The sequence below is a fragment of the Seriola aureovittata genome, chromosome 14 (genome assembly GCF_021018895.1).
Source record: "Seriola aureovittata isolate HTS-2021-v1 ecotype China chromosome 14, ASM2101889v1, whole genome shotgun sequence".
NCBI lineage: Eukaryota > Metazoa > Chordata > Actinopteri > Carangiformes > Carangidae > Seriola > Seriola aureovittata.
The window spans coordinates 22169533-22197306 of record NC_079377.1 but is presented as its reverse complement, the minus strand read 5'-3'; the positions used below and the strand labels follow the sequence as shown (position 1 = coordinate 22197306).

The window sequence follows — 27774 nt, the reverse complement described above, 5'->3', positions numbered from 1 at the left end:
ACATATGTTCCCATAGTGTTTCCACTGCTACCACATCATAGAATATGTTGTTTAAACCGTGGCATCTCTCTAATATGCAGCAGCATGTTCTCAACTCCCATCTGAACTGTTTCAGATTAGGCTGCAGTGTGCAGAGATCTGGCCTTCAGCTTTAATGCTTACAGCTTCCTCTAGAGTCTGCTGAAGAGTTATGGGCCTAATAAAACTCTCTCTCTTTTCTCTCTCTCCTTTTTTCTCCCTCCCTCGCTCTCTCTCTCTCGCGCACACACACACACACACACACACACACACACACACACACACACACACACACACGCACATACGATATGCTGTTGATGTATATTATGATGAGTAATCCTGATGCTGATGTTATTTCCGATTCATTAACCCGTAATAAATTAAACACTCTGAATGGAAATGAACAGCAGGGACCTTTCCAACTCCCTTGTACCCCACTTACACAAAGTACACACACAGATGCGTGTTGTAGCCTGTGTGTAGTGGGACAAATGGATGGTTGCAAAGCCACAGGACACCAAGCAGTAATCACATCATGTAGGCCATCAGACAAAATTAAATACAATAAAATAGACCTCTTGAGTATTCTTGCATAAAAGTGGGGATGAAATAAACTATTTTTGTGTTTTAATCTTTGAGTGATTTTTAAATTCAGAGCGGCAAGACTATTTAGAGATTACATTATTCATGTACTTACTTTCAAACCCATTGTTAGCCAGCCTTCATTAGGCAAATCAGATTTAATTGCTGATTAGCAGTTTTCATGAGCCTCAAGACTGGTGTGAGCAAATTCAGATAGGCTATGTCTTTAGTACATGTTTAACTAATTCAGCCGGTTTTCTTACGCAGTGAAAAGTAAAAATAAAAGTCAATTTTCATTCAAATCTCTAAAAGAATAAGAGAAATTAAACACAAGAGTAAATCTGTGCAAATGTCACTGTAACAGCCTCTTTATTGTGATCCATCCGCTACTTGTACACACGCATTTAAAGCTTAATTTAATCTCGATCGCTTAGAGTGTTTTTGTGCAATTTCAACTCCTCTTAATGTAAAATCTCTAACACGCATTTTTTAAAGCTCTGATAAGACTGTGGCACTCCACTGGTATGATTACAAGAGTTAGATATTACAGTGGTATTATATTGTCTCCCTGCATCAGAATCCACGTACAGGTCTTTCCAGTGAAAGGCCTGCACGCCTCCATTTGCTGTCTGGATCTTTTGTGTTCACTGCTCATTTAAGGAGACGCCACATGGTTCAAAGACGCTTTAGTTGTTTTGTTTTTTTTCTGTTGGGTGGGGGGTGGGTGGGGGGTGGGGGGTAGACTGTTTACTGGACTTGACAGTCAGTGTATGTCTGTCATAAAACGAGACTCCTGCTTAAGGACAGATGTCCATGTAGACTCGCAGACAGTGAATTTGGTTTGCTGCTCGGCCTTTTATCCACAAACAGCAACAAGGTAAGTCTCCATTAGAACCTGTAGATCCGCCATTCTCTTAATTCACATTTAAAGTGGTCATTTTCATTTCCGTGTATGTTTATGTTCTTATCTTCCTTTGCTCTCTGTACTTTTCCTTTGTTCCCCTTTAAGCAAAACAAACTTCCTCTGTAAATATCATATCTGACCTGCACGTTCGCTGAATATAAGGCAATGCATTGAATTTTAAGCAGGCCTACGAATGTCTTATTGCCTAAAAACGTTGGATTCGTTAATTTTAAATGAAAAAAATGTGGCCTACTAACTATTGCAGCTATTACAATCATTATGAGACATTTATAATATGGCTAAGACCTAAATATGTTTAAGAAAGAAATTAACAACGAATAAAATAGACCTGTGAGTTTACAAGTTAGACCTGATTTTTCGACCTTTTTACAAATTAAAAATGTTGCATTTTAGGCGCTATCTATTTACAAGACAGCGAAGTGAAAGACAATAATGCGTATTATGAATAACCTAGTCAGGATCGAAGAGCGTGAACGCTGGTGCCCCAGTTATTATTATTATTATTATTATTAATAATAATAATAATAATAATAATAATAATAATAATAATAATTTTTTACGTTTTAGTAAGACAACATAGACTGAATAAGATGGCCTATTTCTTGGTTTTAAAATATTCTGCATTGCAAAAGGCCTGGAATTCTTTCGTAAGGTTATATTTTACATGAAGAGGAACGAGGACGTTGATCTATTTCTTTTCACATAAGTTTCAAATAGCACAAAACAATGTAGGACACTGCCCACATGCTTTACTAAAAACCATGACCTTCATTCACTCATTCATTAATTCTCCGTGGCTGTACAGTAACAAACATGAAAGCACAAAATGAAAAAACCTGGCTAATTATTTTAATCTATACTGCATTTACTTTAATGTTGGTGGTATATTGAACACACACAACCTGATATAACCTAGTTCAACACAAACAAAGCGCACATGATGGCTGACATGCTGATGAAGAGACATCAGTAGCCTCCTGGAGGCCATTACGTGTGTTCTGGGAAGAGCAACAGTGATGTGCTCCAGTAATTAAGTGTATACCTTGTTCAGCATATAATAAGATCAAAAACAGGAGAGTTGTTGAAAGGGGTTGAACCTTTCCATTAGGACAGTGCTAATGTTTCATTCAGCCGTCCTCGTGCTTCTTTTAATCAGACATAAGTATTTGCATGTAATGAATGGGAAAATCCCCATACACCACTAAGATATTTATAGCTCTGTAGGCCTGTGGCCTTCTCCTTCATCCTTAGGGCTTTCTGGTGAAGCTCATTAAAGACTTCATCTGATATGTGTTGTCCTAAATATAACTATAAAGCACATTTTAGGTCTATATCTTCATCTGACTAAGGTTTAGTGCTAAATGTCTTAAATGTAATACACCGCTTTAAGCTGCGCTGTGATATCACCCAAATGTATGGGACATAACCACAGACTATGTATAAAAAGGGATATAACCACAAACAAAAGCTCTACAGAGTGCAGTCATGTTTTGGCATCAGTGTTGACAGACCTGTCATCGCATATGTCCATGAATGACGTCCACGTGACTGAGTTGTAGTTTCCCATTGGATGCTGCTCTTTCAAAATGAATTTGCGCAGACAGTTTCTATTGGGGGATTTTACACCCCACAGTGTTAACAACTTCGCACATCTAGCCTGGCTGGATTTAGAGACTTTTCTCAACAAAGTACCAAAAGACAAATTTAGCGACTTTTTGGATAAAGCTTGGCTACTCAGAAGAGAGTCGTCAGTGAGTGGAAGAAAGACAGAGCAGCACTTTGTTACCCAGACGGTGTCTACACTGTCTGAGAGAGACAAAGTAAGAAACTAAGACTATTGATAGATCAGAGAAGCATGTGTGATCACCTGTGTAGTGAGAGACACTGTCCTCAGTCATGAAAACTAACTACAACTATACATACAATAGCATGTATATACAGATGCTGTTAGTTTGCATAATATTTCATGACAGTGGTGTGTAATCCTGTAAAAGACAGCACATCAAAAAGTCACTTGAGGCCATTATTTACATTTCCAACACATTTACGGTCTCTGTTGAAATATGTTGACAGGCCGTACAAGGTGGAGAGGAAAGAGAGTCCAGCTCCCCACCACCACAAAGCCTTTTGTCATGTTGTAAATAATATACATTGCATTTAGAAAGTATTGAGACACATCTTGTTATGTTGCGCACTCAGTACCCCATAATCACAAAGCAAGAATAGAAATATAGAAATTTTTTGCAAACTTCTTAAAAAGGGAAAACTGTAGTATCACATTGACATAAGTATTCAGACACTTAACTTGGTATTTAGTTTGAAACTAATGTGTCATCCAGGGCTTTATGTCCTTAAGTCATGCTATTGTGTACTGTATTACACTTTAACTTTGGTGATATAATAACTTAAACACACACAACACGATACAACCTACTGCACAACACAAGCACATGACAGCTCTAGGCTGACATGCTGAGGGGGCCGTCTTAACAGTATGTTTCCTGGAGGCCATCATGGGTATTCTGGGAGGAGCAACAGTGATGTGCTCCACTAATTAAGTGTATATACCATGTTCAGCATTAGATCAAGAACAGGAGAGTTGTTGAAAGGGGTTGAAGTAGATGACCTTTCCATTAGGACAGTGCTAATGTTTCATTCGGCCGTCCTCGTGCTGAGCATTTAATAGCCCAAGTGTTTTAATCAGACATAAATATTTGCATGTAATAAATGGGAAAATCCCCATACACCACTAAGATATTTATGGTTCTGCCTGCACTCCCTTTTCCTAAAGGGATTCTGGGGAAGCTCACTTCATCTGCCTGTGATACGTCGGACTACGGTTTAGTGCTACACGTGTTAAGTGTTACACGGAAAAGTTCACTGTGGCTGCAATGGCCTTGCATTGCCTTAAGCTGCACTGTGATATCAACCAAGTTTATGAGATATAACCACAAACAAAAGCTCTACAGAGTGCAGTCAGTTTTAATTTTTATCAGTTACACTTGTGTTTTTTTCTTCCATGAGATGCCAACATTTCTGCTACAGATACAATACTGTCATAATTTTATTAATGACATCTGTGCTTTTCCTACTGTAACATGTCAACATGTCGAAGGCCTATTAGTTGGCAGGGGGATGCTTGTTATATATAACTTAACAACAGTCAAGAAAAACTAACATACATGCTGTCAATTTGCATAATATTTCATGACAGTGGTGTGTAATCCTGTAACAGTACATCAAAAAGTCACTTGAGGCCATGATTTACATCCCAACACATTTACAGTCTCTGTTGAAATATGTTGACAGGCCGTACAAGGTGGAGAGGAAAGAGAGTCCCGCTCCCCACCACCACAAAGCCTTTTGTGTTATAATTGATATGCAGTACTTTATTTTGATTTTAGTTGGCAGTCCTGTTCTCGGGTCGTGTTTTCAGGTCAAGGTTCTTGTGGTACTTTAAGGCCTGGGTTCACAGGGTAAGCTTGGTGGTCGGCCCAAGGTCTTTCCCATCCTTCTCTTAAGATGACAGCAGCCTGCCAATTGCCTAGCTTGTGAGTTTAAACATCTGATATGTTATGACCTTTACTAGGGCTTGGCCTTAGCTTGTGCTTGTGTGTGTGTGTGTGTGTGTGTGTGTGCGTGTATGTGTGTGTGTGCGTGTATGTGTGTGTGCGTGTATATGTGTGTATGTGTGTGTGTGTGTGTGTCTGTGTACAGACATGTTAAGACGCTTTAATCAACTTCAATGAGACATTCTTGTTCATTCTTGTCATCCCAGTTTACATGCCTCTGTGTTCAGTAAAACTTTCAACAATCAGCAGTGAGCTGATCAAAGTGTGTGTCAGGCTTCAGCACATTTTATGGTCTATATACAACAGGAAGATCAAAAAGACAACTCTGCACATAAAGTGTCACTGGACTTTCCATCAGGACAACACACTGATGTGTGTCTGTGAAATATCCTCATGATGAGTGAATGAATGAAATCGCAAAAGCATTTTGATGTGACACATATATTCATTAAGGAATAAACGGAAACACCCCCTTCCAGCACAAGGTTTTCCCTTTACAGAGCTCGTACATGCCGTACTTCATAAGGAAATGAGAGTAATACTGTTATACTACTGCAGCTGGTCGACTACATGTCTATTACAAGTATTGTTTGTTCTACTGCTGCTACTGCAGCTCTTCTATAAGTACTTATACTGGCCAGTCTTGGGCCACCAAGTGTGCTGCAGTGTAGCTGCTAACACCACTGCCATATGACTGTTATTATTTGTTGTTTTACCAGTAATAATATTGGATATATTAATTATATTTACCCAGATACATTTTTATTTATGAGACTAAAGTCTGAAGACATAATGTTAGAAAGTTTGTCTTCCATACAGTGCATCAGTTTGTGATCATCCTAACATGAAAAAAGTAGAAACTAATTAAATCAAGAAAAAAAGACAAACGTGCTGAACAAATAATGGACTTTAATAACATACTGAGAGCAAGTTTTATGCAACTTTTTAAGCAACTTTGCAAGATTTATCACAGTGAAAAGATTAAATGTCATCTGCTGAATTTCAGCTTTATCAAAGTTTTTCATATGCAGATGGACAAATCTAAAGATTTTCAATGTCATTAAACACAAAACAAAAATGTTACAATTGATCACTAACAATCCTGTGAGTCATATTTTAATCTTCCCTCCAGACACGTTTTACTGTAACTTGAAATCGTAGTATTTGTAGAATACATGACTGTGTTCTGCAAGTCTGCCAGTCAGGCAAGCCACAATATTTCAGTATAAAAGACAATAAGAAGAAAAAGCAGCTTTCATTCTCCCATTTCAGCTCAATTGCTGAGATGTTTTCCATTAATTGGACTCAGCCTGTGCAGGTATGACAAGATGGATGATCACAGAGGATAAAAACCTTTTAGGTTCTATCTGGGTTTTAACCAAGCACATTTAATGCCAACCAAGCCTCCCTCATAAATGTACAAACAGGCTTTGAAGCTTTCTCAGAAATTTGCTTTGAACATCAGGTTTGGTTTTACAAGTTGAAAATATCCAAGAAATCCTATGACACGCATAAACCTGTAGAAAATCAGTCTACGTGCAAGAGGAGTGTTTTTCTATTGGCTTGAAATAATCATTTTTTATTATTATAATCCACACTGTATATATAAAACTGTTAATACCTCTTCTTTTCACTGTAAAGTTTAAATTTCAATTTCATCTCCTGGCAATGTGTGTGTGTGTGTGTGTGTGTGTGTGTGTGTGTGTGTGTGTATCCGGGGCTGGCCAGGCTTGGATTTGACACGGCCTGACTACAAAAACATGCAGCCCAGCCTTTAGGTGTAGTTAACTGTACTCATGTTGGGGCAGGCACAAGGTCAAAGACTGTTTTCCTCACTCTTCAAACGACATTGAGAGGTTTGAAAGAGATCTGGAGAAAGGCTTTAGATCCTGTTTGTAGCTATTGCTTTAACTCTCAATACTTGTGCCATGATGCAGAGCTAAGTTTAGCTCCTAGTTTATATTGATTGCTATATTTGGGGCTATATAGGGTAACAACTAATTTTCTGTCCCTCATGTGGAAACACAGAAAGGGTTTGACACCTTACCCTGTTTAAAACAATTTTCTCCAAACCACAGCCTGGTGAAATTTTAATTATTGTAATTATCCATGTATTTACCAGGCTGCACATATCCGTCAAAGTCTGACTTTGGCTCCATCACTTCACCGTTTTTACCGGAGAACGGCGCCGCTTTGCTGGACCATAGCACCGCTTCAGGGAGAAGCCTGTCGGAGTACCGGAGCTACTGTTACCACGAGCCGCTGCAGCAGTATCCTCCTCCCGGCAAATGGACCTTCTACCAGGCCAACTGCCCCATCACCTCCTGCTTCAACTTACCGGGGGAAGCTGTTTATCATGAGTACCAGGCTGTATCACCCCCGTCGGAAACGATACTCGGCGGCAGTAAGGACTGTTTTTCATACGGCGGAGAGGTTTACGGTGCATCAGATCCCCGCTTTCACGCACATGCGTTTGCCGGTGACCCGCGGAGTTTCCCCGGCAGCTACACGACGTACAACAGGGACTCACAGCTCCTCTTCCCGGCGGGGCGAAACACAATCCTGCCGCCGGTTTTCGACCGGTTTTTAGAGTACGCAGAAGACGCAGAGGATCCGAAAGCGGGAATTACAGCTGGGAACCACCACGAGAAAGAGACGAATCGGACCGAGTGGAGGAGCGGAGAGAGCGGCGAGGTGAGGGCGGGGTCAGCGTCACCCTTGGCTCGGAAGGAGGACGAGGAGGATGCGCCGTCATCCAGCGGCAGTGGGGGAGACGGCGGGCATGACCGTAGTGAGTGGAAGCCGGACATTTCTTTTTACGAGAAAATGTAGTTAATGGTTTATTCGTAATGAACGACACAGATATTTGAATAATCCTTCAGTTTGTGGAGTCATGACTCCACATGGGGCCAATTCATACGCAAACAGGGTCATTTAGAGACATTTAGAGAACTGATATATATTTGTTATCATGCACGATTAGATAAAAATAGTAACTTACATCCATATATTAGCCCATCACTTCTACATCTTCCATGGCTCATTTAAAGTTCTGAAATAGGCCTAAACCTTAGGTTAACATGGACTTACTGAACATGTTCTGCACATGCAATGCAGTCAAGAGACAGAATATATCAGGGCCACATTTGACGGCCAAGAGGTCATTTGTCAAGGCTACAAATTAGTCTTTTATTTATCTGTTCATTCATTGTAATTCCTATTTACATGTCTTTGTTTAGTCTCATAGATTGTATTGGATCATGTTTATCTTTTAAAAATAAAACCCAAGAAAAAGAAAATATGAAGAAAAAATAAAAATAAGTGTAGTTGTGTTCTTTACTTGTACATATCTAAAATCTAATGAGTATATTTAAAGGCCCCAGTATAACCATAATCTTCCTTAAATCAAATGTGAAAAGTCTACACATCTGATTTCTGTAAGTTTAAAAATTGTACTTTCCACATTAAAAATAAATTTTGTGTCTATGTGAATCCTATAAATGGATTTGTACTTTATAGGTAAACTGTGCTGGTAAGTGCAGTTATCTATTCTAATTGATTTACACAATAAAGTTAATTAATATTTCAAATTTCTACCAGTTTGTTAGTTGTAATTTTATCTGCTGAAATATGAAACAGTCACAAAGGCTAATAACCACACATTGGACCTAAATACGCCTGTTTTTCTCCATAACGTATGAGATGCAAATCTACAAATGCATGGAAATAAGCTCGTGTGAACTTGTTGTAATGATAGCCTTAATAAGACTCTACGTTCACTTAATAGCTGCACAACATGAAGGTCATGCATGTGAACTTCTTGAACACACTGTTTTGATTTAGACCTTGACATTCACCTCAAATTAAAAGTTTAAATTAACACAATTCAATGAAAGTCGGTTAGATTTACATGGGTTTTATTTGTTTGAGTTACTTTTATTTCTGTTGGATGTTTAGAGGAGATTGGCCTCCTCTGACCCTTTCTCCTAAAGACTGGATTTTGTCCTGGGCTTATTTTACCAGACTTCACTTCTTGAACCTATTTTCTGGACATTAATGCTTGTAGTGATATTCTTTTAGTATTGCATCTACTTACTTCCTGTTTTTTTTTCTGTTTCATGTTAAATGGTTTCGTCCTCTCTCCAGCAGGGCCTTCGGGGAGCAGAAAGAAGCGTTGTCCTTACTCCAAGCAGCAGATCAAAGAGCTGGAGAGAGAGTTTCTATTCAACGTTTACATCAACAAGGACAGACGCATGCGGCTGTCCCGCCTCCTGCTCCTGACAGAGCGGTGAGTTCATGCTGTAATATTTTCTTGATTAAGATTTATTTAATGAAAAGATATGTTAGATTGTAAAATGATTATGCCTGGATACTAGTTCTGATTGACTGACCCACATATGAAATAGCTGTAAAATACAAGCTGCTGTCTGAACACATCTAACCTTGCTCCAATTAGGGTGGGATGAGGGTTAAGTAGGGCTTGTGTTACCAGGTGTTGTTGGCTGCAGTAAAGCGCTCTTCTCTTGCACTGCAGCCCTGTAAAACACCACTACTATAGTGGTGTTTTATTTCAAAGCTGTGGAAGCCATGACAGCATGATTCGCCTTTTTGCTATGTTTTTTTGTTTTGTTTTTTACCATGAAAAGAAGATATACATGTTTTTGAGTCAGGAGAAAACAGTGTTTATCTGACTTAGATCCATTAATCTCAATGGATCTAAGTCGACGACTTGGTTAGACAATTAACCAAATAGTTTATTGCCAGAAAATTAATCAGCAACTATTTTGGTAATCAGTTGATTATTTAGTCATGTCTTCTGGCTTCTCTAATGTGTTTTTTCCCCCCCTGCTTTTTTCTGTATTATATCATTGTAGATTTAATCTCTACAGAAAAGTAATTCATTCACTTGAGAAAAATTTTTTTTGCCCTGCTTTTCTGAATTAACGAGATTATTATCTCAGAATTCTGAGAAATATTTTCGTGGAAAAAATAAATCTGCTCTTGTTTTTCTGAATTGATGAGATTGTTATCCCAGATGTCTAAGATAATAATCGAATGCATTACACGCCTGTAAATATCTCTGGGTTTTGGACTGTTGAACAGACATTTGCCATGTTGATGGGCATTTCCACTATTTTCAGAGTTTTTGTGCACCACACGTCGTTTCAGTTAATCAGGGAAGTAACTGGCTGATTAAGTGACAATGAAAATAATTGTTAGTTGCAGTTAGTTGTGGTGAGATATTCATATAATTTCCACCAATTTTATAATTTTATAATTTTCCACCTTTCAACTTAAATATTTAATATATTATAAATATTTATTATAAAATATTGATATATTAAATATATCAATATTTTTAGGTTTGCATGCATGTGGCATAACCAATCCAAGAAATGTTGGTGATAACCATCATGCAAATTACATTCTGTATGAATATTGTGTCTGACATGTTGATGAAAAACTGCAGCATTATGTTCTGCACTAAATGTATTCTGCTGATGCAGAATCACAGGATACGCTCATGTTTTTAAATGAACTCTGTCTCAGACGTAACAGCACTAGCAAAAACGTTCTATTCTCAGTCCTACTCTTTGCTTGGCTTTTGCAGACAGGTGAAAATCTGGTTCCAGAACAGAAGAATGAAAGAGAAGAAACTGAAAAGAGAGAGACTGCAGTACTTTGCACGATACCACCTGTTCTGATGGATGGAAGTAAAAGACGGTCCTTTTAATGTCATCTGCAAACTGTGTGACAAGTCTGCAAAGGCTGTCACAGCTCTGCTTGATTCCAGTCACGTAGGCAGGTTAATAGAGCCATAAATAAAGGTACAAACAAACAAATAAATAAACCCTGTTCCTTCCGATGAAGAACACCAAGGCTCAGGTTTAGACTCCAACAGCAATCTCTCTTTGAAATATCGTGTCTCGCTCCTGATTATCTTGATCTTTCATCAACAAAACATTGAAAATGCTCCTCTTGCCTTATTTGAACCCAACTTCCCTCTGAGGTCATGTGGCTCACTGTGAAGTAATGAACCCTCTTTCTGCCTTAGGTCTTTCTCTTCCATAAATACTAAGAAATAAGGACATATATTCTTTGAAAACTAAATAGGGAAACATCAGCTACAGATGCAGCTCCTTATATTCATATCTGTGGATCCTGATGCATCAGACTTCACATGTCAGTGAGAACGTTTGGTTTTTGTCCATGTTGACTTGCACTGCTGACAATCTAAATCTATCTATCTGATTGTTTATAACTGACATGCATTAATAACTGATGACAATACAGTTACCTCATAAAACTAAATTTGACTATTTAGCATATAAATATAATTATTTAAGGCAAGCGCAGATAATCATTCTGATATTTGTGATATTTGATATTGGTATCTGCTACTTGTTCTGTGATGTTTGTGCTTTGATATTGTCCCTCTATTTTGGTTTCAATATTTATAATAATTCAATAAATACAAACTGACGACAAAGGATTAAAATATTTGACACTAAGAGGAAAAGAGGAGCTTTTCTAAAAACAGACAAAAAAGAAATAAAACCAAAAACTTTACAGTTAGATAAATTGAGTTGTGAAAGGCACATACACTTTTTTCAAATTTGTTACAATAAAAAATAATTCAGCAAAATGCACAAATATTGTTTCTATTAACTGAAGGTTTGTTACAGTGCTGTCTGTATCCGTACACAGGGTGCTGTCTAAATGTTTTTATAGCCTGTAGTAATAAAATGAAATGAATGTAATGTGTGATCACTTCTGCAACCAAAAAATTAAGCACACTCACATCTGAGTCGGATGATTCCTGAATCGTAAACACCATCTTACGAACTAAACAGCAGGTTATTATGGCCCCAGGTTAAGGTACCATAAAGTGTAACATTCAGCAGTAAAGACTGGGAGAGTCAAACTACAGAAGAAAATAAGTGAAAACAGAAAACAGGTTTTGTCTTGTGTTCTCTCGTTGTCCCACTCTGGGGTCCCGACCCAGACTTTGAACAACATGGAACCAGACAACAGAAACACACAATGAGTCCAAGGCTGCTAATGAACCTTGAACCGCAAACTGACCACAACACACCACGCCATCACAACCACCACTTCCTCAGCTTAATTACTTTTATTGGGGCAATACAGACAGTCTGCTGTCTCTCTCTCTCTCTCTCTCTCTTTGTCTCATTGACTCAGTCTGTGTGTGAGCGGGACTGTGCGTGAGTGTGTATTTGTGGGTGACGCAAAAAAAAAAAAAAAAAAGACGAGATGAAAGGAGAGATTGTGTTTCTGGTTGGAACTAAAGGCATTCAACCTAATGGCCCACAATAAACCTGACTACAAGCCTGTTGAGAATTTTTTTTAACCAACACAGACATGTTTCAGACTGATTTACTTTATATATATATATATATATATCATTGCTAGGCTTGTGTTGTTTTAATTGTGTTTTGATTGTGTTGTTTTAGTTTTTCCTGCCTTAAAGAAATGGATATTATGGTATAGTGGTTGTAGAAAAGTAGAAAGTACAGGAGGCCTAGTAATAGAACTAGTATTTATAGCATTTATGTTAATACTGTATTGCAAGTAGTAACAACAGTATAAGAAGCAGTAATCCTGATACTACTAAGTATCATTATCTGCAGCAGTAGTAATGTGGCAGTTGTAGCGGGAACATTTTTGTTGGGAGGAGAAATAGTTGCAGTATTATATTGCAGTACTGGTGTAGTATTAACATTTAATTTAGTGGTAATATTAGCAGCAGCAATTAGCAGTTAGCAGCTAATTGTAGTAGCAATAACAGCAGGAAAAATAATAGTAATAATAGAAATGGAAAAGTTATAACAGTGAAAGGGAAATACGTTACTTTAATCCCCCATTTAGTATTTATATAAACATTTAATAAATGGTTTATAACACTATAATGTAGCTGTAAACAGATATGTGTTTGTCAACAACATTAACTCCACTTGTGTGCATCTATAAGGAAAGGCTGGTATAGATAATTAATAACAATATAATAAAAACACAAACCTTAATAATAAAAAGCAAATCTTCTTTGGAGAAGTTATAATTGTTGATAAATTATTTAGCCTACATTAATTCATTCTTATAATGTCCTTATAGCAGCTACATTATAGTGTGTTATAAACCATTTATACAATGTTTGTATACTGCTTTTAAATGCTAAATAGGGCGAGTTAAAGTAAAGTGTGACCACTAAAAGAAATGCAAGGCAACAGCAATGTGGTTGCAACTGTAACTGTAAATAATACAAATAGTAATGTACTAGTAAAAGTAATGGCAATAATAGTGGCAACAATATAAAGAGCACATGCCATAGTAAATAACAGTAATAGTAATATTTCACTAAATGATTTTCTTAATGCTCATCTTTAAAATTTGTTGGCATCAGCTCATGGTAATGCACCATGGCAAACGCTGCCAGCATCGTTCATTAGTTCTTATAGTCTGTCATATAAATTTATATGGCAGCCTGCATGACTTTTACACAGCAAACACTGCAGATCCTTTAACAGCAGAAGTCTCCTTCAGCAGAGCAGCCGTGACACCACCAGTTACAGCAGATTTCATTCAGTCATTGCATTACATCTCTCTCTCTACTGGCCGGGATCCTCAAGAGTCCAGAGAGATTCAATTATAGAAACTGATTCATGTGTTTCTCATTTTATAACTAAAACCAGTTGCCAGAACTTATACTAACTTGATAATTTGCTAAATAAAAAGGCATTAAAAAAGCCCTGCACACTAAAACAAACATTTTCAAATGTTGTTCCACAGGACCAGATCTTATTAAAGACAGTCTGTGCTGTGAAGTCAGTACTGGAATATGTACTCAGATATTTTACTTAAGTAAAAGTAACAATAACACAATGTGAAATTACAACAGTATTGTCAACAAAATATACTTAAATTATCAAAAGTAACTGTACTTGTACAAAAAGGAGGTTTATCCTACATTCATATATTGGACAAAATGAGGCAGATTGCTGCACAAGAATTACAAAACATTAGACTAGATTCAACTTTGTCTATGTGCAGAATACAAAGCCCAAGAAATGCAGTTAGCATCTCACCACGAGTGCAAAGAAATGGCAATTTTTACAGCTAAAGTGCAGGAACAAATAGTACACAAAAATGTGCAGTATACATGTACAGTGGTGCCACATGTGTGTGTGTAAAGTATAAGTAACAGTGATCTGAAAAACGTGTGGAGTGATTCAGGCTATGGAAACTTAAAAAGCAATGCAAATTTGTAAAGTAAGTTCAAATATTTTAACAGTGCAGAGTTGAATAAAAAGGTTTTAGAAAATACTTGAAACTGCAATGAAAAGTAGGTTGAAGAACTCACTGAAGAAAATACAACTGGAAGGATTCGATTACAGATCAAACTTGATAAGAAGATTTTGTGCTGAACTATTTTATTATATTTAGAAGCAAATCATATATTTTCCTAGAAAAGTCTTTCACTGTGAAGTAAATGTAGCCGCTAAGTAAATGAAGTGGAGTAAAAGTTTCTGTGACGTGAAATCTAAAGCAGCAGGAAATGGAAATGCTGCATTAAAAGCTCAAGTTGTGCTGAAGTGCAGCAGCTTGAGTAGATGTTACTTTCCACCACTGAGTGATTTTTGTTTGATCTTTCACATGATTTAAATTTGGGAATCCCCACTCCATACGTCGCTTTAACTCATCCAGCCAGCAGATGGCGCGAAGAGTGCACGAGAGACAGCGATCAAGGTCTATGTTAGAGGGCTGAGACTTTCTTAAGGAACAAAGGCCGTTTGAGTCTCCAGCCAATGAAAGTTCACTTTCACACCAACACGCACACGAAGAAAGTGAAGACCGACTGTGTTTAACTTCGTATTTTGGCATGGAGCCAAATATGTTATGTTATTTTAAATTTCAAAGATTTCAGATGCCACATAGATTTATCTGTTGCTTAAAAATGGCCAAATAACAATAATAACAACTGGCTGATTTGACAGGAAAGGAAAAGGAAAAGTTGATCCGGTAGTTTTCTAACCAAAAAAAAAAAAATCTGAATGATGTTTTCACTCAACAACATAACATCACATGACAAAACAAACAGCCAACGGTATTAGTCAATGTGTAGGCTGAGTAAACTTATTATAAAATTGCATGACATGCAGCAGAAACTGATTGGCCCATGTGTCCACTGACACAAATCCACTGATGACAATTAACCTGATGTAATTTAATTCCTGTCGGCCTGTATGCAAAACAAGGTTCACACAGAGCCGTTTATGTACAGTGAGGCCACAAGTAGATGATTATGTCACTAATTAGAGAAACAGTATAAGTTAATTTTGTACCAAGTAGTTGGCAGAAGCAAGGTTCTCACTCCTGACACACACACACACACACACACACACACACACACACACACACTCACACACACACACTTCAAACAAGCTTGTAAACGGCTCCCTGCCACTTTTATCCAGCTTGTAAAACGCTGGTTCAAGTCCACCGTTTTAAAAACGTATATGCTACATTCATGCCCATCTGGCAGCAGGCTACAAGGCCGACTATCACATTTCTGAACACAAAAGAATGACTTGATTTATTTCCCATTCTGGGTAAATACAGTCTAACCATGTGGTCCACAGTGTAACCAATGGGCAGCCGAGAAGAAGGTAAGGGCTGGAAAAAAATTACTACCATTTTTGGGGAGGATGTAAGCCACTATACCAGCCCATCCAACGTTTTACAGTCGCACTTAAGTGTCTTTTTATTGAAATAATAAAATAAACATGTCGCTAACGAATTATTATTCCATGATGGGGCTCCAGACCGAGGAGCCGTACGGTGCACACTTCATCCCGGGAAGCTTGCAGGGTTCGACGGCCGGCTGCGCAAAGCCAGCCCGGGGAGCGGAGGAGGAGGAGGGGACTCCCAGCTCACACATTCCGGATTTCTCACATTTTTCCAACAAACAAACGAGCTTAAATGGCTTTTCTCCTTGGACAAACACCTCCACTTCCTCTTCATCGTCTTCTCCGCAGCTGCAGTCCGCCCCCGGTGCCTCCATCCCCGGCCTTTTTCATCCACATCACCTCTTGAGTCACCACCACCCTTATTACGGCCCACAGGCGCAGGCACACGCCGAACACCTCGCATCCTCGGCCGCTTCGGAGAGCAGGTTCGTCCGCTGTTGGGAGGGGGCGACTCCCACCTCGGAGACCGCTCTGTCACAAGCTCCAGTCAGTTTTCCCGGGTGTCTCCCCGCTCAGGGTGACCTCTCCAATCCGAGCCCCAGGTACGAGGCGATTAAACCGGAAAGCTCACCGCCGGCACACGACAGCCCCGGGGATTCTAGCTTCGCCAGCCCGGCTGAGGTGGTCCTCGAGCGGCTTGGGACCGTGGAGGAGCTGGGAAGAAAGCCCGAGCCCAAGAAAGAGGAGGAGGAGAGAAAAACACAGCAGAAGCAGCCTGACCCGGGTAAAGAGAGATATACCAAACTCAAGAATGTTTATTAGCGCTTAAGAAGTGACATTACACAGGTGTGTGTGTGTGTGTGTGTGTGTGTGTGTGTGTGTGTGTGTGTAAAAGAGAGGGAGAATGTGGCCTTAGTAAGTAAGTAAGTGTGTGTGACTTTTATAGCCCTATAAATGTCTTGTAAACGGTAAAATATAAAACTTTATTGTCCATTAAAATAATTAAGGTGCTATTGCTGTTATTTAGCCATTTGTCACTATAGGGAAAGACGCAGGTTACAATACATTTCTCTGCTTAGATTTTGCACGAAGTCGGTGAGACAAAAAAAATCCCATTATTGTTCATAACTTGCAAATAAGTAAACTTAAAATCTACAAAAGTATTTTTGAAAAAACGGAATTATGATAAACAAAAATGACAGAACAGTTAGGCTTCTAACAATAACAATACAAATAATTATAATAATGCTATTTTATTACTACAGATTTTTCTTTTATTAGATAATTGCTACATTTAATTTTTTCATCGCATTACAGTGTATTTGTGCTTCTGTAAATGTAGGCTATTGGTTCATCGTTAAAATGTGCAACAGAATTAAAAGCTATGAACTTCTATTGACTTTTTAATGTCAGAAATGAGGTTTAATTTCAAATGATTTTTTAAAATCTTAGAGGTCTACTTACTGTTAAATGAAGGTGTCAATTAGATCTTTGGCAACCTGAAGTCCACTTCCTAATAAATGAATGAATAATGAATGAATAACTCAAGAAGTGAGGGAAGATGTGTTGTAAAGTGGTGTTAGTGTATAGCTACCAAACCTAATACTTGTTGCTCTCTTGCCGTCTGTCTGTCTGACTATAATTTCTGTCAGCAATCTGCTGCTGCTTTACTTCTTTAAGTGGCCAATAAAACATTTCATATCAGTCAAAGGTTCAAATATCTCTCCCCAACTGCAGTTTAATAATTCTAGAAAATGAGACTCAGTTTGGCAGTTTATCAGCACTCAGACAGAGATTTAGACTATTTTTATTGGGTATACTCCGCTGTATTTATTGCTGCTTGCTGTCCTTCCAAAATCATTTTCATTATCAAAAGATCTAATAGCTACATCAGAAAGTGCAAACATAATTTAACATAATGTGACATTATGTTAAACTTGAAATGAAGGAAGGGGAAAATGAGGGTATTAACAACCCTAATGCTGAAACTCTGTTACTGTTTTAGCTTCGGAGAAATTGAATATCGTCTTTATTGAGCTGTTATTGTTTCTCTTTCTAATGAGCCACACGTTGAAGGATCATAAAATTTGTTCCTGAGAATGTTTTCTTAGATTTTTTTTTTTTATGTCACTCTTTGAACTATTTACAGCACACACACACACACACACACACACACACACACACACACACACACACACACACACACACCAACCTGCAGAGAGTAAATACACTGCTGTGTGGTTTGAGTAAAACTCTACACCACTTTGTCTCTTCTTCTGCAGAAAATCCATCAGCCAGTTGGATCCACGCCAAGTCGACCCGGAAGAAGAGGTGTCCGTACACCAAGCACCAGACCCTGGAGCTGGAGAAGGAGTTCCTCTACAACATGTACCTGACCAGGGACCGGCGCCTGGAGGTGGCAGGACTCTTAAATCTGACAGAGAGACAAGTCAAAATCTGGTTCCAGAACAGACGGATGAAGATGAAGAAGCTGATGATCCGTGAGAGGAGGAGTATGAACGAATGATGGATTGAGAGGGGACGCTGGGGTTGGTTTTTTTTTTTTTTTTTTCCAGGATGGGAGAGGAGGTTTTGAGGTTAGAGCTGATAAGAAAAAAAAAAAAAAGAAAAAAAAGAAACACAATTCCCCAAGATATCCGACATCTTTAACACCGACTGGCCCCATCAGTACAGAGCAGTGGCTCGTGGGGCTGACATGGCCGCCTCGGAAAAACTACAGAGGTGACACTGCAGGGAAGACCAAGATGTGTTGTAACACTTTAAAAAAAAAATATTCCTATCAACCTCTTTCGACCTTTGACCTCATGTTGTAGAATTCTTCCATCCGCATGTTGCAAAATGAAGACAGTTAACCTGTAACCTGGGACAGTTGTAAATAATACTCAGAGTGAAATGGTAACATTCACACAGAGATCCATAAATTGAAACAAAACACACACTAGTTGATATCAAAGACTTTTCTCATTTTAAAACACATCTGTTTTTGATAAGGTTGTATATCTCACATGTCCAGACTGAAAACATTTGACACACACTTGAGTTCACATAAATTGTCTGTGCTTTCTGCCAAATTGCGAATCGTGCTTTATGATTTAGTGCTAAAACTATCATCCTCATAAAAGCTGCTTTCAGCGTGCCAGACGAGGCTGTACTACTATCAAAGACAAACCCCAGGAGTGGTCTTAAGGCCGAGCACCTGTCTTTTACGGTCTGAAATAGTAGTCGCGGAGCATTTAGTTGAAATTAAAATGGAATACTTGTTTAAACGACTGCTAAACAAACAGAAGCCTGACACTTTAAACTAATGAGAATAAGGCGAAACTGGAGAGAAGTGATGAGTTTCAGTTTCAATATGATGGGTTCATGTTCTTTATTGATCTGTTTGTTGGCTTTAATTTAAAGGTTACATCTGTCAATATTCTTGGTTTCAAATACTGTAGTTTTAAGTGATTTGCATGGTTGAATGTTTTTGAATCTTAAGACTCAAAGCACATTTAGTGTGGCCGGACTTATTGTCTGCTGCTAGTCAGTCTCATCGCTTCTGGCTAACAATGCCATTACCATGACATAAAAAAACAAACACATGTGAAATTGTCATTTTCACATGTGAAATATCTGAAAAGAACATATGCCTATATTTGAAATCATCACATGTGAAATGCTGTTTCACATGTGAGGAACCACATGTGCCTGATTGTGAATTTTTCACACTTGAAAGGGTCTTCCATGTGTGATGAACATGTTTCAGAAGTGATAAATTAACGTGCGCTTCTTTGTAAGGGAAAGTTTGTTCAAACCAAAGTTGAAGAAGTGTCAGAAACAGAAGTTACTGTGAACTTCCTGTTAAACTGAAACATCCAACTGATTACGCACACGACAACAAGGTCAGATGTTACAGTGACTTTGTGTCGACTATATCCAGTATTGCATTTCAATGAGCTCTTTCTGAGTTTCCAGCTGAGTTAAATCTTAACGTGCGCTGTTGTCTGTCCCTGGTCCTGGACTGAACACAGACACAAAATGTGTAAAAAAAAAAAAATAGTTGGACAACCAGAGGTTTAGATGCAACCTGCTGAAACACGTATTATGTTTATCCACAACCTTATAGATTATTACACCGCTTGCAGTTGTAACCTTAATGTGGAAGATTATCTTTAACAAATCTTTTATTCTGGAACAGAAAAGTAAGTCAAGTTGTCACGGTTGAAAAAATGTAACAATAAAATAAAACATAAACATACAATGTGCGTCAGGCACGTCCAGGTGAGTAATGCTGCTTCAGAGGCCTCAGAGAGATGTGTTACAACCAACCCTGGTCTCCCCTAAAACAATATTCAAAAGGAACTTTTAAAGTTGTGTTCCTCAAAGCAGAATGAGCTTCTTCCTTTGTTCCTGCTTTTATAGACTGTGCATGTCGCCTCATGGGCAAATTTGTTGTTATATTGTTGTTGTTGTCGTTGCTGTTGTTGTCGTCATTGTTGCTATGTGTATGTGTTGTTACTGTGGGTCTAATGTGCAGATATGGTCACGCCTATATTCCTCTACACACACACACACAGACACACACCATTCCACTGTGGACACTCAAACCTCAATTCACACCAGACCCCGAACAATAACCCGGACCTCAGAAATGATGTTTTACCTCATTGGGACTACTGGTCTCAACAAGGACTGTGTCTATATTGGAAGAGATCCCATAGAGGTAACAAAAACACACGCACACACGCACACACACCAGTCACGGCTAAGCTATGGTGTGACAGCAGTCTGATGGTTAGTCTTCATGTTTCACTGTTACCTCCTGGAACAAACAGCTCATATAAGACCTTTTACAAGAAACACACACGCACACACACACACACACACACACACACACACACGCACACGCACACACACGCACACGCACACACTCTCTCTGTTGGGAGAAAAGGACACACATCAGGCTATATTAGCCTACAGCGGCGGGCCTGTGCTGTGATTCACCTGGAGTCAGCATGCGATGACGTAAGGCCTTCATCTGCTCATTTAGGCTCAATCTGCTGCTCGTGGTGATTTTTTTTTATTATTGAAATAAATGACGGATTACAACAAAATGATTCATCGTGAGTCTTCCGTGTTGCTTTTCTTTTTTCCTTTCGAGATTTTCTGTGCGAACTAGTCATTTAGTTTACATCAGATTTTTGGCTTTTATTTTGAACTTTTCTGTTAATATCAGTGGTTTAGTTGAAGTAGCCGTAGCAGTCCGTTTCATATCATTCCTTCCCATAATTACGGAGATTATAATAATACGAAATTACTACTCATAATAATGATGATAAATATTCATGCATGCAATCGTTTGGTTAATTATCATATCTTAATAAAACTACAGTTGTAGTTATTTATATTTTTTGCATTAGGCTAAATGTTTTTGTATTAAATAGAAAAACAACACACTAAATGCTAGTATACTGTTGCACTGCACATCTGTTTTATTATTCTATATTTATAATGGTGTGATCCTACAGGAGAAAAACAAGTACACAAGACAAGCAGTGCGTCCTGTTTGCTGTTTTACTGGATTATAGGTCAATATTACGATTTATAATGTTGTTTATTATGATAATATTATTCCAACGTCAAGGTGTTTGACTGTTCTCAGGTGTGGTGTGAGTCTCGGTCTATAGAGAGACATTTCTGACTCCTTGTTTTGTCAAAGTCAGTGCAGCGCCTCGTAGCTTCCCTCATTTATTGCGGCCATATAATCTGCTCAGAGCTCATCCTGCAGGGTCATAAACCAACAGCATGCATTTGGAGAATAAACGTGACTTTCTCCCCCAACTCAAGACAGAGAGACAGAGAGAGAGAGAGAGAGAGGTGCCATAAAGTCATTTAACCCAGACAGCCATCCTGACTATAGGCTGTATGGTTTTATTGGACACTCCTTCCTCCCTTTGAGCCTCAACTGTCCTTCTAAATGTTAAAGTCATTGTCTGCGGATGAGACCAGACAGCCTCAATCGCATCTCTGCAGCGACCGGGGCCACAAAACACAGTGGATTTCATTATCCCGGGAATTAAAACAAAGGCTTTTATGCCTGAAGAGCAAATGAGTGGAGATGGTCCCATTTCTTTTTGCTAAAAATCCGACTTCAGACTGGTTGTATCGGTGATCACTAATACAAGCCTGTTTATATTTTAAAATGCGGATTATAGCCTTGATTTTAGGCTGCAGACAATAAACACTTCATCGTAGCCGTCTGCAGCACATTATGCTATATTGCACGTTTTTGTTTTATTTCTATAAATGACGCATTTCCTCATTTCCACATTATAAATGTCTGTATTTAAATTAAGCACGTAGAGTGAGTTATTCCCATACAGTCCTGCTGTATTTACTGAGCACTGATACACAGTGTTAAGAATAATCTGGAGAAACCACAAAAAAGAACATAGTCTATATATTCCTTCCTTATTACTACATTAGAATAACAAAATAAATTAACATAAGCTAAAGCGCAATAACACAAGCAGCAAAACGAAAATAACTGTACAATACAGGCAAAACATGTTAAAAATAAATAATAAAAATAGGCTAATTAAATAAATAAATGAATAAATAAATAAATAAATGCGTTGATAATTCTGATTAAATGTATAACACGAAGCCTGAGAAGGAAGCATAAAATAAAATGAAAGGAAAGAACTGCATTAACCTTCAACTACAACAAAGGGAATACTTACTGTGATGCAAAAATTAAATAGGGCGGGGAGTAATGTTCAAATTATTGCTTCCGATTAAATGTTGTTCCCAATACAGTTTCTGCAATAAGATAAAACGTATTCACAACGGCACAGTATCTCAGATTTGTAATAAGAACAAGTTAGAGTTATAAACAAAGTGATTATTTAGAAGGATGTATTTCCCACTGGGTTATTTGTTGGCTATAATATTAGTTTGAACTAATAATACTGGACTGGTATCAGCAGTATATTTTCAGTCAATTGTTTCAGAAAATACTAAATAGTACAGACTATAATAATTTGTTATTTAAGTATAGCGTCTCTTCAAAGGGACTGAATGAATGTGGAATCATATGGAATGAAACTAATGATAAATGATCAGTAATCGATTTTATCAACAAGCAGCTGATTTTGTTGTGTCAAAATGTGTTGTGGATTTGGACATTTAAAGATGTATTTTGCCTTTAAAGGCTCATGAACATCCGGTGGCTACAAACAGCACTGTGGTCTGTGTGCAGTGACTGTGTTTATCCGCTGGGTGGCGCTGTTGTGTTTCCTGAGCCGCAGCAGCGTGTGACGGTGGTTCAGTGGTGACTTGCTCACTCCTGTGGACTTCAAAGCTCAGTAGAACCTCACATGACAAAATCGATTAACACCGACAGTAAAAATGTGATCGATTCACTCGAGACGTGAAGTTAGAAAACATACTTTACTTCCTGGAAAAGGTCGTTTAGGAGGAAGTGTAATTACGTGACTTAAAGGGCTTTCCCGCTGCATTTAGCTAATTATTTTTTTTACTCCATGACACTTAATCCATTTTTAGGCTGTGCTAAGATTAAATATTCAACACTCAGAAAATAAAAGCTTGAACCCTGAAATTAACTTTTCAGGAAATAACCATGTTGAGTGTCGCCCTGCAGTGTTTTACATGTTCTGACTGACTAAAAGATTTTTTTTTTTTGAAAATTATTAAAGAATTAATTTTTCTCACCCTGTACGAAAATTTAATCATTGAGCCATTCAGTGATAGATTAAATAAAGTTATGATTTGAATAATGAATTGCCTCAGAAAAATCTTGCACAGTGGATTTAAATTTCTAGATCTGGGAGCATTACCGCAGTGAGAGGGGTGTGTGATACTACTTCCGCTTTCTGTTTTCCTCTTCAAAATAAAACTTTCATCCAATACCTTCAGGCCCCTGCAGTCGCCTTGACCCGTAATCTGTCAGTCACTACCTTCAAGTCAATGCAGAGGTAAAATTGAAATAAAACTGAACAGAGAAGTTTCAGTTGTGGTTCTAGGAGAGTGACACAGTGTCTAAACTTTAACCATTTTACTTAGAGACGTTTGCTTTTAGCTGAGAAAAGGGTAAAAATACAAATTTACGATAACAAAATAAGAAAAGCATGAGAAAAAAAACCCTAGTTCAGTAAAACATAAAGGAAATTTAATTAGAAAAAAATAGGCATAAATTCTATAGTCATTTAAAAAGCCCATTATCTACACTTTCACCACTGATTACTGTAAGCATGACATTAGGTTGAGTTTTTAAATAAATATAGGCCAACCCATAAGACAACAGATAACAAGATGAAACCAATTCCAGTGATATAAAATAAAAGGAACAATAAAAAGGGGATTGTAATGAAATAAAAAAAAAAGATAAATGAAATAAAGACTCTGAGACTCGGCACAAAGACTCTGTCCCCTTTCGTTCTCAGCCAGACCTCAGGGACAGAGACCAGACCTCTGCCTCAGGATCTCAAACTATGTGCTGGCTCACATGGTGCTAAGAGGCCATAAATGTAACTAGGAGACAGACCATGAACAGCCCTTAAAATCAATTCTTAAACAGTCTGGGAGTCTGCGTAAAGAAGCTAAAAGTGGGGTGATGTGGTCACACCTCTCTCTGTAGTCAGGAGACAATCAGAAGACAAGTGATATTAGTAGTAACAGAAGCAAGAAGTGGTGTAACAACATCAACAGATCCGTCTGCTCGTGTTTACAAAAAGACAAACAAGCAAAAACACAGAAGTCATTACGAGTTCTTGTCTCTCATATGCAGCAGTCCCTGAAAATCCTTGTTGTACCCAGAGTATGACCTTCAGCAACGGTGGGAACAAATGATGCTGTTTTACAGGCAATGCTGCCATCTTCTGTTACAACCAGCCATGTAGCACTGCTGCACTTTTAATCAGCTGTATGTAAATGGTCAAGTGAGTGTTTTCTTCAGGACCAGGTGACAAATGCAGGTTTCAGAAGACGAGAGGGAAATATAACAACATCAGGAAAGAGAGAGTTTGCGTTTTAACATCTGATTACAGGCTTTCTGGTATCATTTTCTCCTGTATATTGAAGCCTCTTTTTTACTGGAGCCCCTTAAATTAAAATGATAGAAATGAACAATGGATGTTGGTATCTGCTTTAACTAAAATGAGAGGCTGTTGCTGTCATGACAACGAGTAAGAACTTGGATGTTTCTACTTTAATTTGACTTGTGGGAGGAAGATACAGCCAGACAGCACAGAGGCCACTGCACATTTGATATAATAACATAACAAAAAGCCATTGTAAATGCAGGAGGAGCACATCGTGATTACATGTATTAATATTCAAATTATACCCTGCTGGGACAATCACAATCCAAGATGTTGCACAGAATGAATTTGATTTTCTGATGATTATAAGTGAAGTATATTTATCCCTCTGAAGGACTTATAACCATTAAAATGCACTCACCAGCTTTGTACCGTTGACTCGTGTCTGGCAGCAATTATCAAAATTTCACTTAAATGAAAATGCCAACGTTATTTTTTATTTTATTATTTTTTTTACATCTTTTAAAAGGTAAAGATAATAAAGCAGAAAGCTGGAGACTGTGAGTCACCACCTCTGTATATTTAACTATACCAACGGTAAGATGCTAAACAGCCATTAAGCCTTTGTCGCATCAGGGCGGAGAAGATAAAACATAAGCAGCACCCATGTTATAATATTGTTATTATTCTGCCTTAATGAGATGCTCCAAAATAAAACACAATGGATCTGATCAGCCCACTGTTGTCACACCAGTGTTTGTATTTGTTGTGTGACCACTGGGGGCAGACAGAGGGCACAAGTCATACAGAAACAACACAATTAACAAATAACAAGACAGTTAAATTTCATATCATCCTAAATTAGCTGCAGGCAACATCAATATTAAGAGTCGTGGAAAAGCACAGCTGTATATGTAAACTGGATTATTCAGCATCAAATACTGCAACTGCATCAGTGCTAATAAAGGCTGTTATATTATTGAATCTACTTCGCAACGTTCCTCCAACGACCACCAAGACAAAAGCACGAATTCACTGCAGTCACTTGTTTGTAAAGGAAAGGGCGTTTGTGAAGCTCATTTTACTCTTAAATAAATAAATAAATAAATAAAGTAGGCTATTTAAGTGAAAATAATAATCTTAAAGACGTGTATAAACTGTATTTTGTGAGAATAATATTGAAACATTTATTAATATTTATATTTCGTGGGGGCAGGTTAGCTTTTAATCTGTTTTAAGCAATCGTAATAATAATTCAATAAATGTTCAGAAATTTAAAAATAAAATAAAAAGGACTGTCATTTAATACAGTAGCTGGGAAATATAGGTTAAAGCCTGGCATATATCTGCTGATTATTTCACTAACCCATGGACCGTTTATATTTTTGTTATTCTATTAGGTTGACATGGTAACCCGAAAACTTTCAGCAGGAAATGTAGATGCCAAGTAAATTTACGTCAGTGGAGAAACAAATAGTTAAAATGTACGCAGCGCAATGGCGTGTTGTTTCTTTAAATTACATACATGTGTTTTTTAGTGAGTCAGTTTTGGTGCGTTTTGTTTTGTGGGATTTGGGGTCAGATTAAATTTCTGTAAAATTGTGGGAATAATATTATTATGGTTCGGTTTATGGTTAGATTTTGGTTTCCTTCTCTGAAAGGAGTCGTTGTTTTCTGTACAAATGAAATGACATTTATTTTGGAAGGCTGCAGATTAAATGGCTCATTTTTGGACGTCGGTGGTGTTAGTTCACAGAACAGGCACAAACGAAACTGCTCAAAGGCCTTTAAAAAATGGTATTTAGGTTGGATTTACCACTGTGCGTGTGTGTGTGCGTGCGTGTGTTTCTTGTTTCTGTATATGTATAAATGTGTGTGTTTATTTGTTTGGAAATAAAGCTTTCTCTTGTGTGCAGCTGCCACAAATTCCCTTTACTGACTGACTGACTGACTGACGGCACACACACACACACACACACACACACACACACACACACACACACACACACACACACTTTTACGAGCCGACACAGCCCGCCATTGGCCGCCAACGGTCATGTGCGCGCGTGCAGTGCAGCATACCCTCGCGGGCAACCTCACCTCGCGCGCTCTCGGTAGCACAGAACTGCTCGTCGGCAGCCGCGCGCCTCCATGAACGGTAAACAAATTCTCTCTACATTTTGTATTTATCTCTTGGCAGAATTTCCCCCAACGAAAGGAAAAAAAAAAATCTACATTTGTAAAATGTATTCTTTAAAACTTTTATGTTAATGTGAAAACTGAGCTTTAGCCACGAGCTGAATTTCCCTTGTTTACTCACATCAGACTTTAACTAACGTTTATTAACGACAGGAAAAAAAAAAAAAACTATTTACAGGAAAAATTAGATGCTTACAGATTTCTTCTTCCTGTTTGTGCCTCCTCCTCCGAACTTTCTCTTGTCACATTACATTTCCATCTATATATTTGTATCTGCTCGGACATTTTCTTTTTCCATCTGTTTTGTCCTGTTGATCTCAGGATGCTGCAGAGGAACATGGAGTCCAGCAGACGTCCAGCTCACATCAGGTACCAACATTTGAACTGCATTTTAACAGTCAACTGCTCCACTAGGTGCTTGTAGATTTACTGGATTGTTGTGATATTAATGTCCATGGATCGATAGGTTTTAATTTCTATGTTGAATAATAGATGAGTTTGATAGAGTAAGCAGCCTTTTACTATGATACATTAGACTCTGTTGTGTCTGCACACCGGCACCAGTGAAATGTGTCTTTTTCTGCAGCAGGTTAAACTCAGATTTATCTCTCAGCTGCAAACGAACATAAACCCTGTACGGCCAGATTTCATATTTGGAGACACAAGAAACAGATCTGCAAATAGTTGAGTTTAATGAACCCATCTCT

At 38.1% G+C, this 27774-nt stretch overlaps 2 protein-coding genes across 2 annotated transcripts; both read left to right on the top strand.

Moving 5' to 3' along the window:
• The first annotated feature begins 6806 nt into the window (after positions 1-6806).
• LOC130181685 (homeobox protein Hox-D11b-like) lies at positions 6807-11877 on the top strand. Its single transcript, XM_056396053.1, has 3 exons — positions 6807-7888; positions 9247-9385; positions 10709-11877. Exons 1-3 carry the CDS (start codon positions 7207-7209, stop codon positions 10800-10802), a joined length of 915 nt encoding a protein of 304 aa, XP_056252028.1. The 5' UTR covers positions 6807-7206; the 3' UTR covers positions 10803-11877.
• A 3957-nt stretch (positions 11878-15834) lies between these two features.
• Positions 15835-20704, top strand: LOC130181560 (homeobox protein Hox-D9b-like). The gene is made up of 2 exons (XM_056395869.1): positions 15835-16587; positions 18086-20704. The coding sequence occupies exons 1-2, from the start codon at positions 15900-15902 to the stop codon at positions 18328-18330; spliced, it is 933 nt and encodes a 310-aa protein (XP_056251844.1). The 5' UTR covers positions 15835-15899; the 3' UTR covers positions 18331-20704.
• Positions 20705-27774: the final 7070 nt, after the last annotated feature.

Coding starts and splice junctions, on each gene's coding strand:
- LOC130181685 (XM_056396053.1), top strand. CDS start 7,207: ATGTATTTACCAGGCTGCACATATCCGTCAAAGTCTGACTTTGGCTCC. Junction 7,889..9,246: donor AGACGGCGGGCATGACCGTA/GTGAGTGGAAGC, acceptor TCTCTCCAGCAG/GGCCTTCGGGGAGCAGAAAG. Junction 9,386..10,708: donor CTCCTGCTCCTGACAGAGCG/GTGAGTTCATGC, acceptor TGGCTTTTGCAG/ACAGGTGAAAATCTGGTTCC.
- LOC130181560 (XM_056395869.1), top strand. CDS start 15,900: ATGTCGCTAACGAATTATTATTCCATGATGGGGCTCCAGACCGAGGAG. Junction 16,588..18,085: donor GCAGAAGCAGCCTGACCCGG/GTAAAGAGAGAT, acceptor CTTCTTCTGCAG/AAAATCCATCAGCCAGTTGG.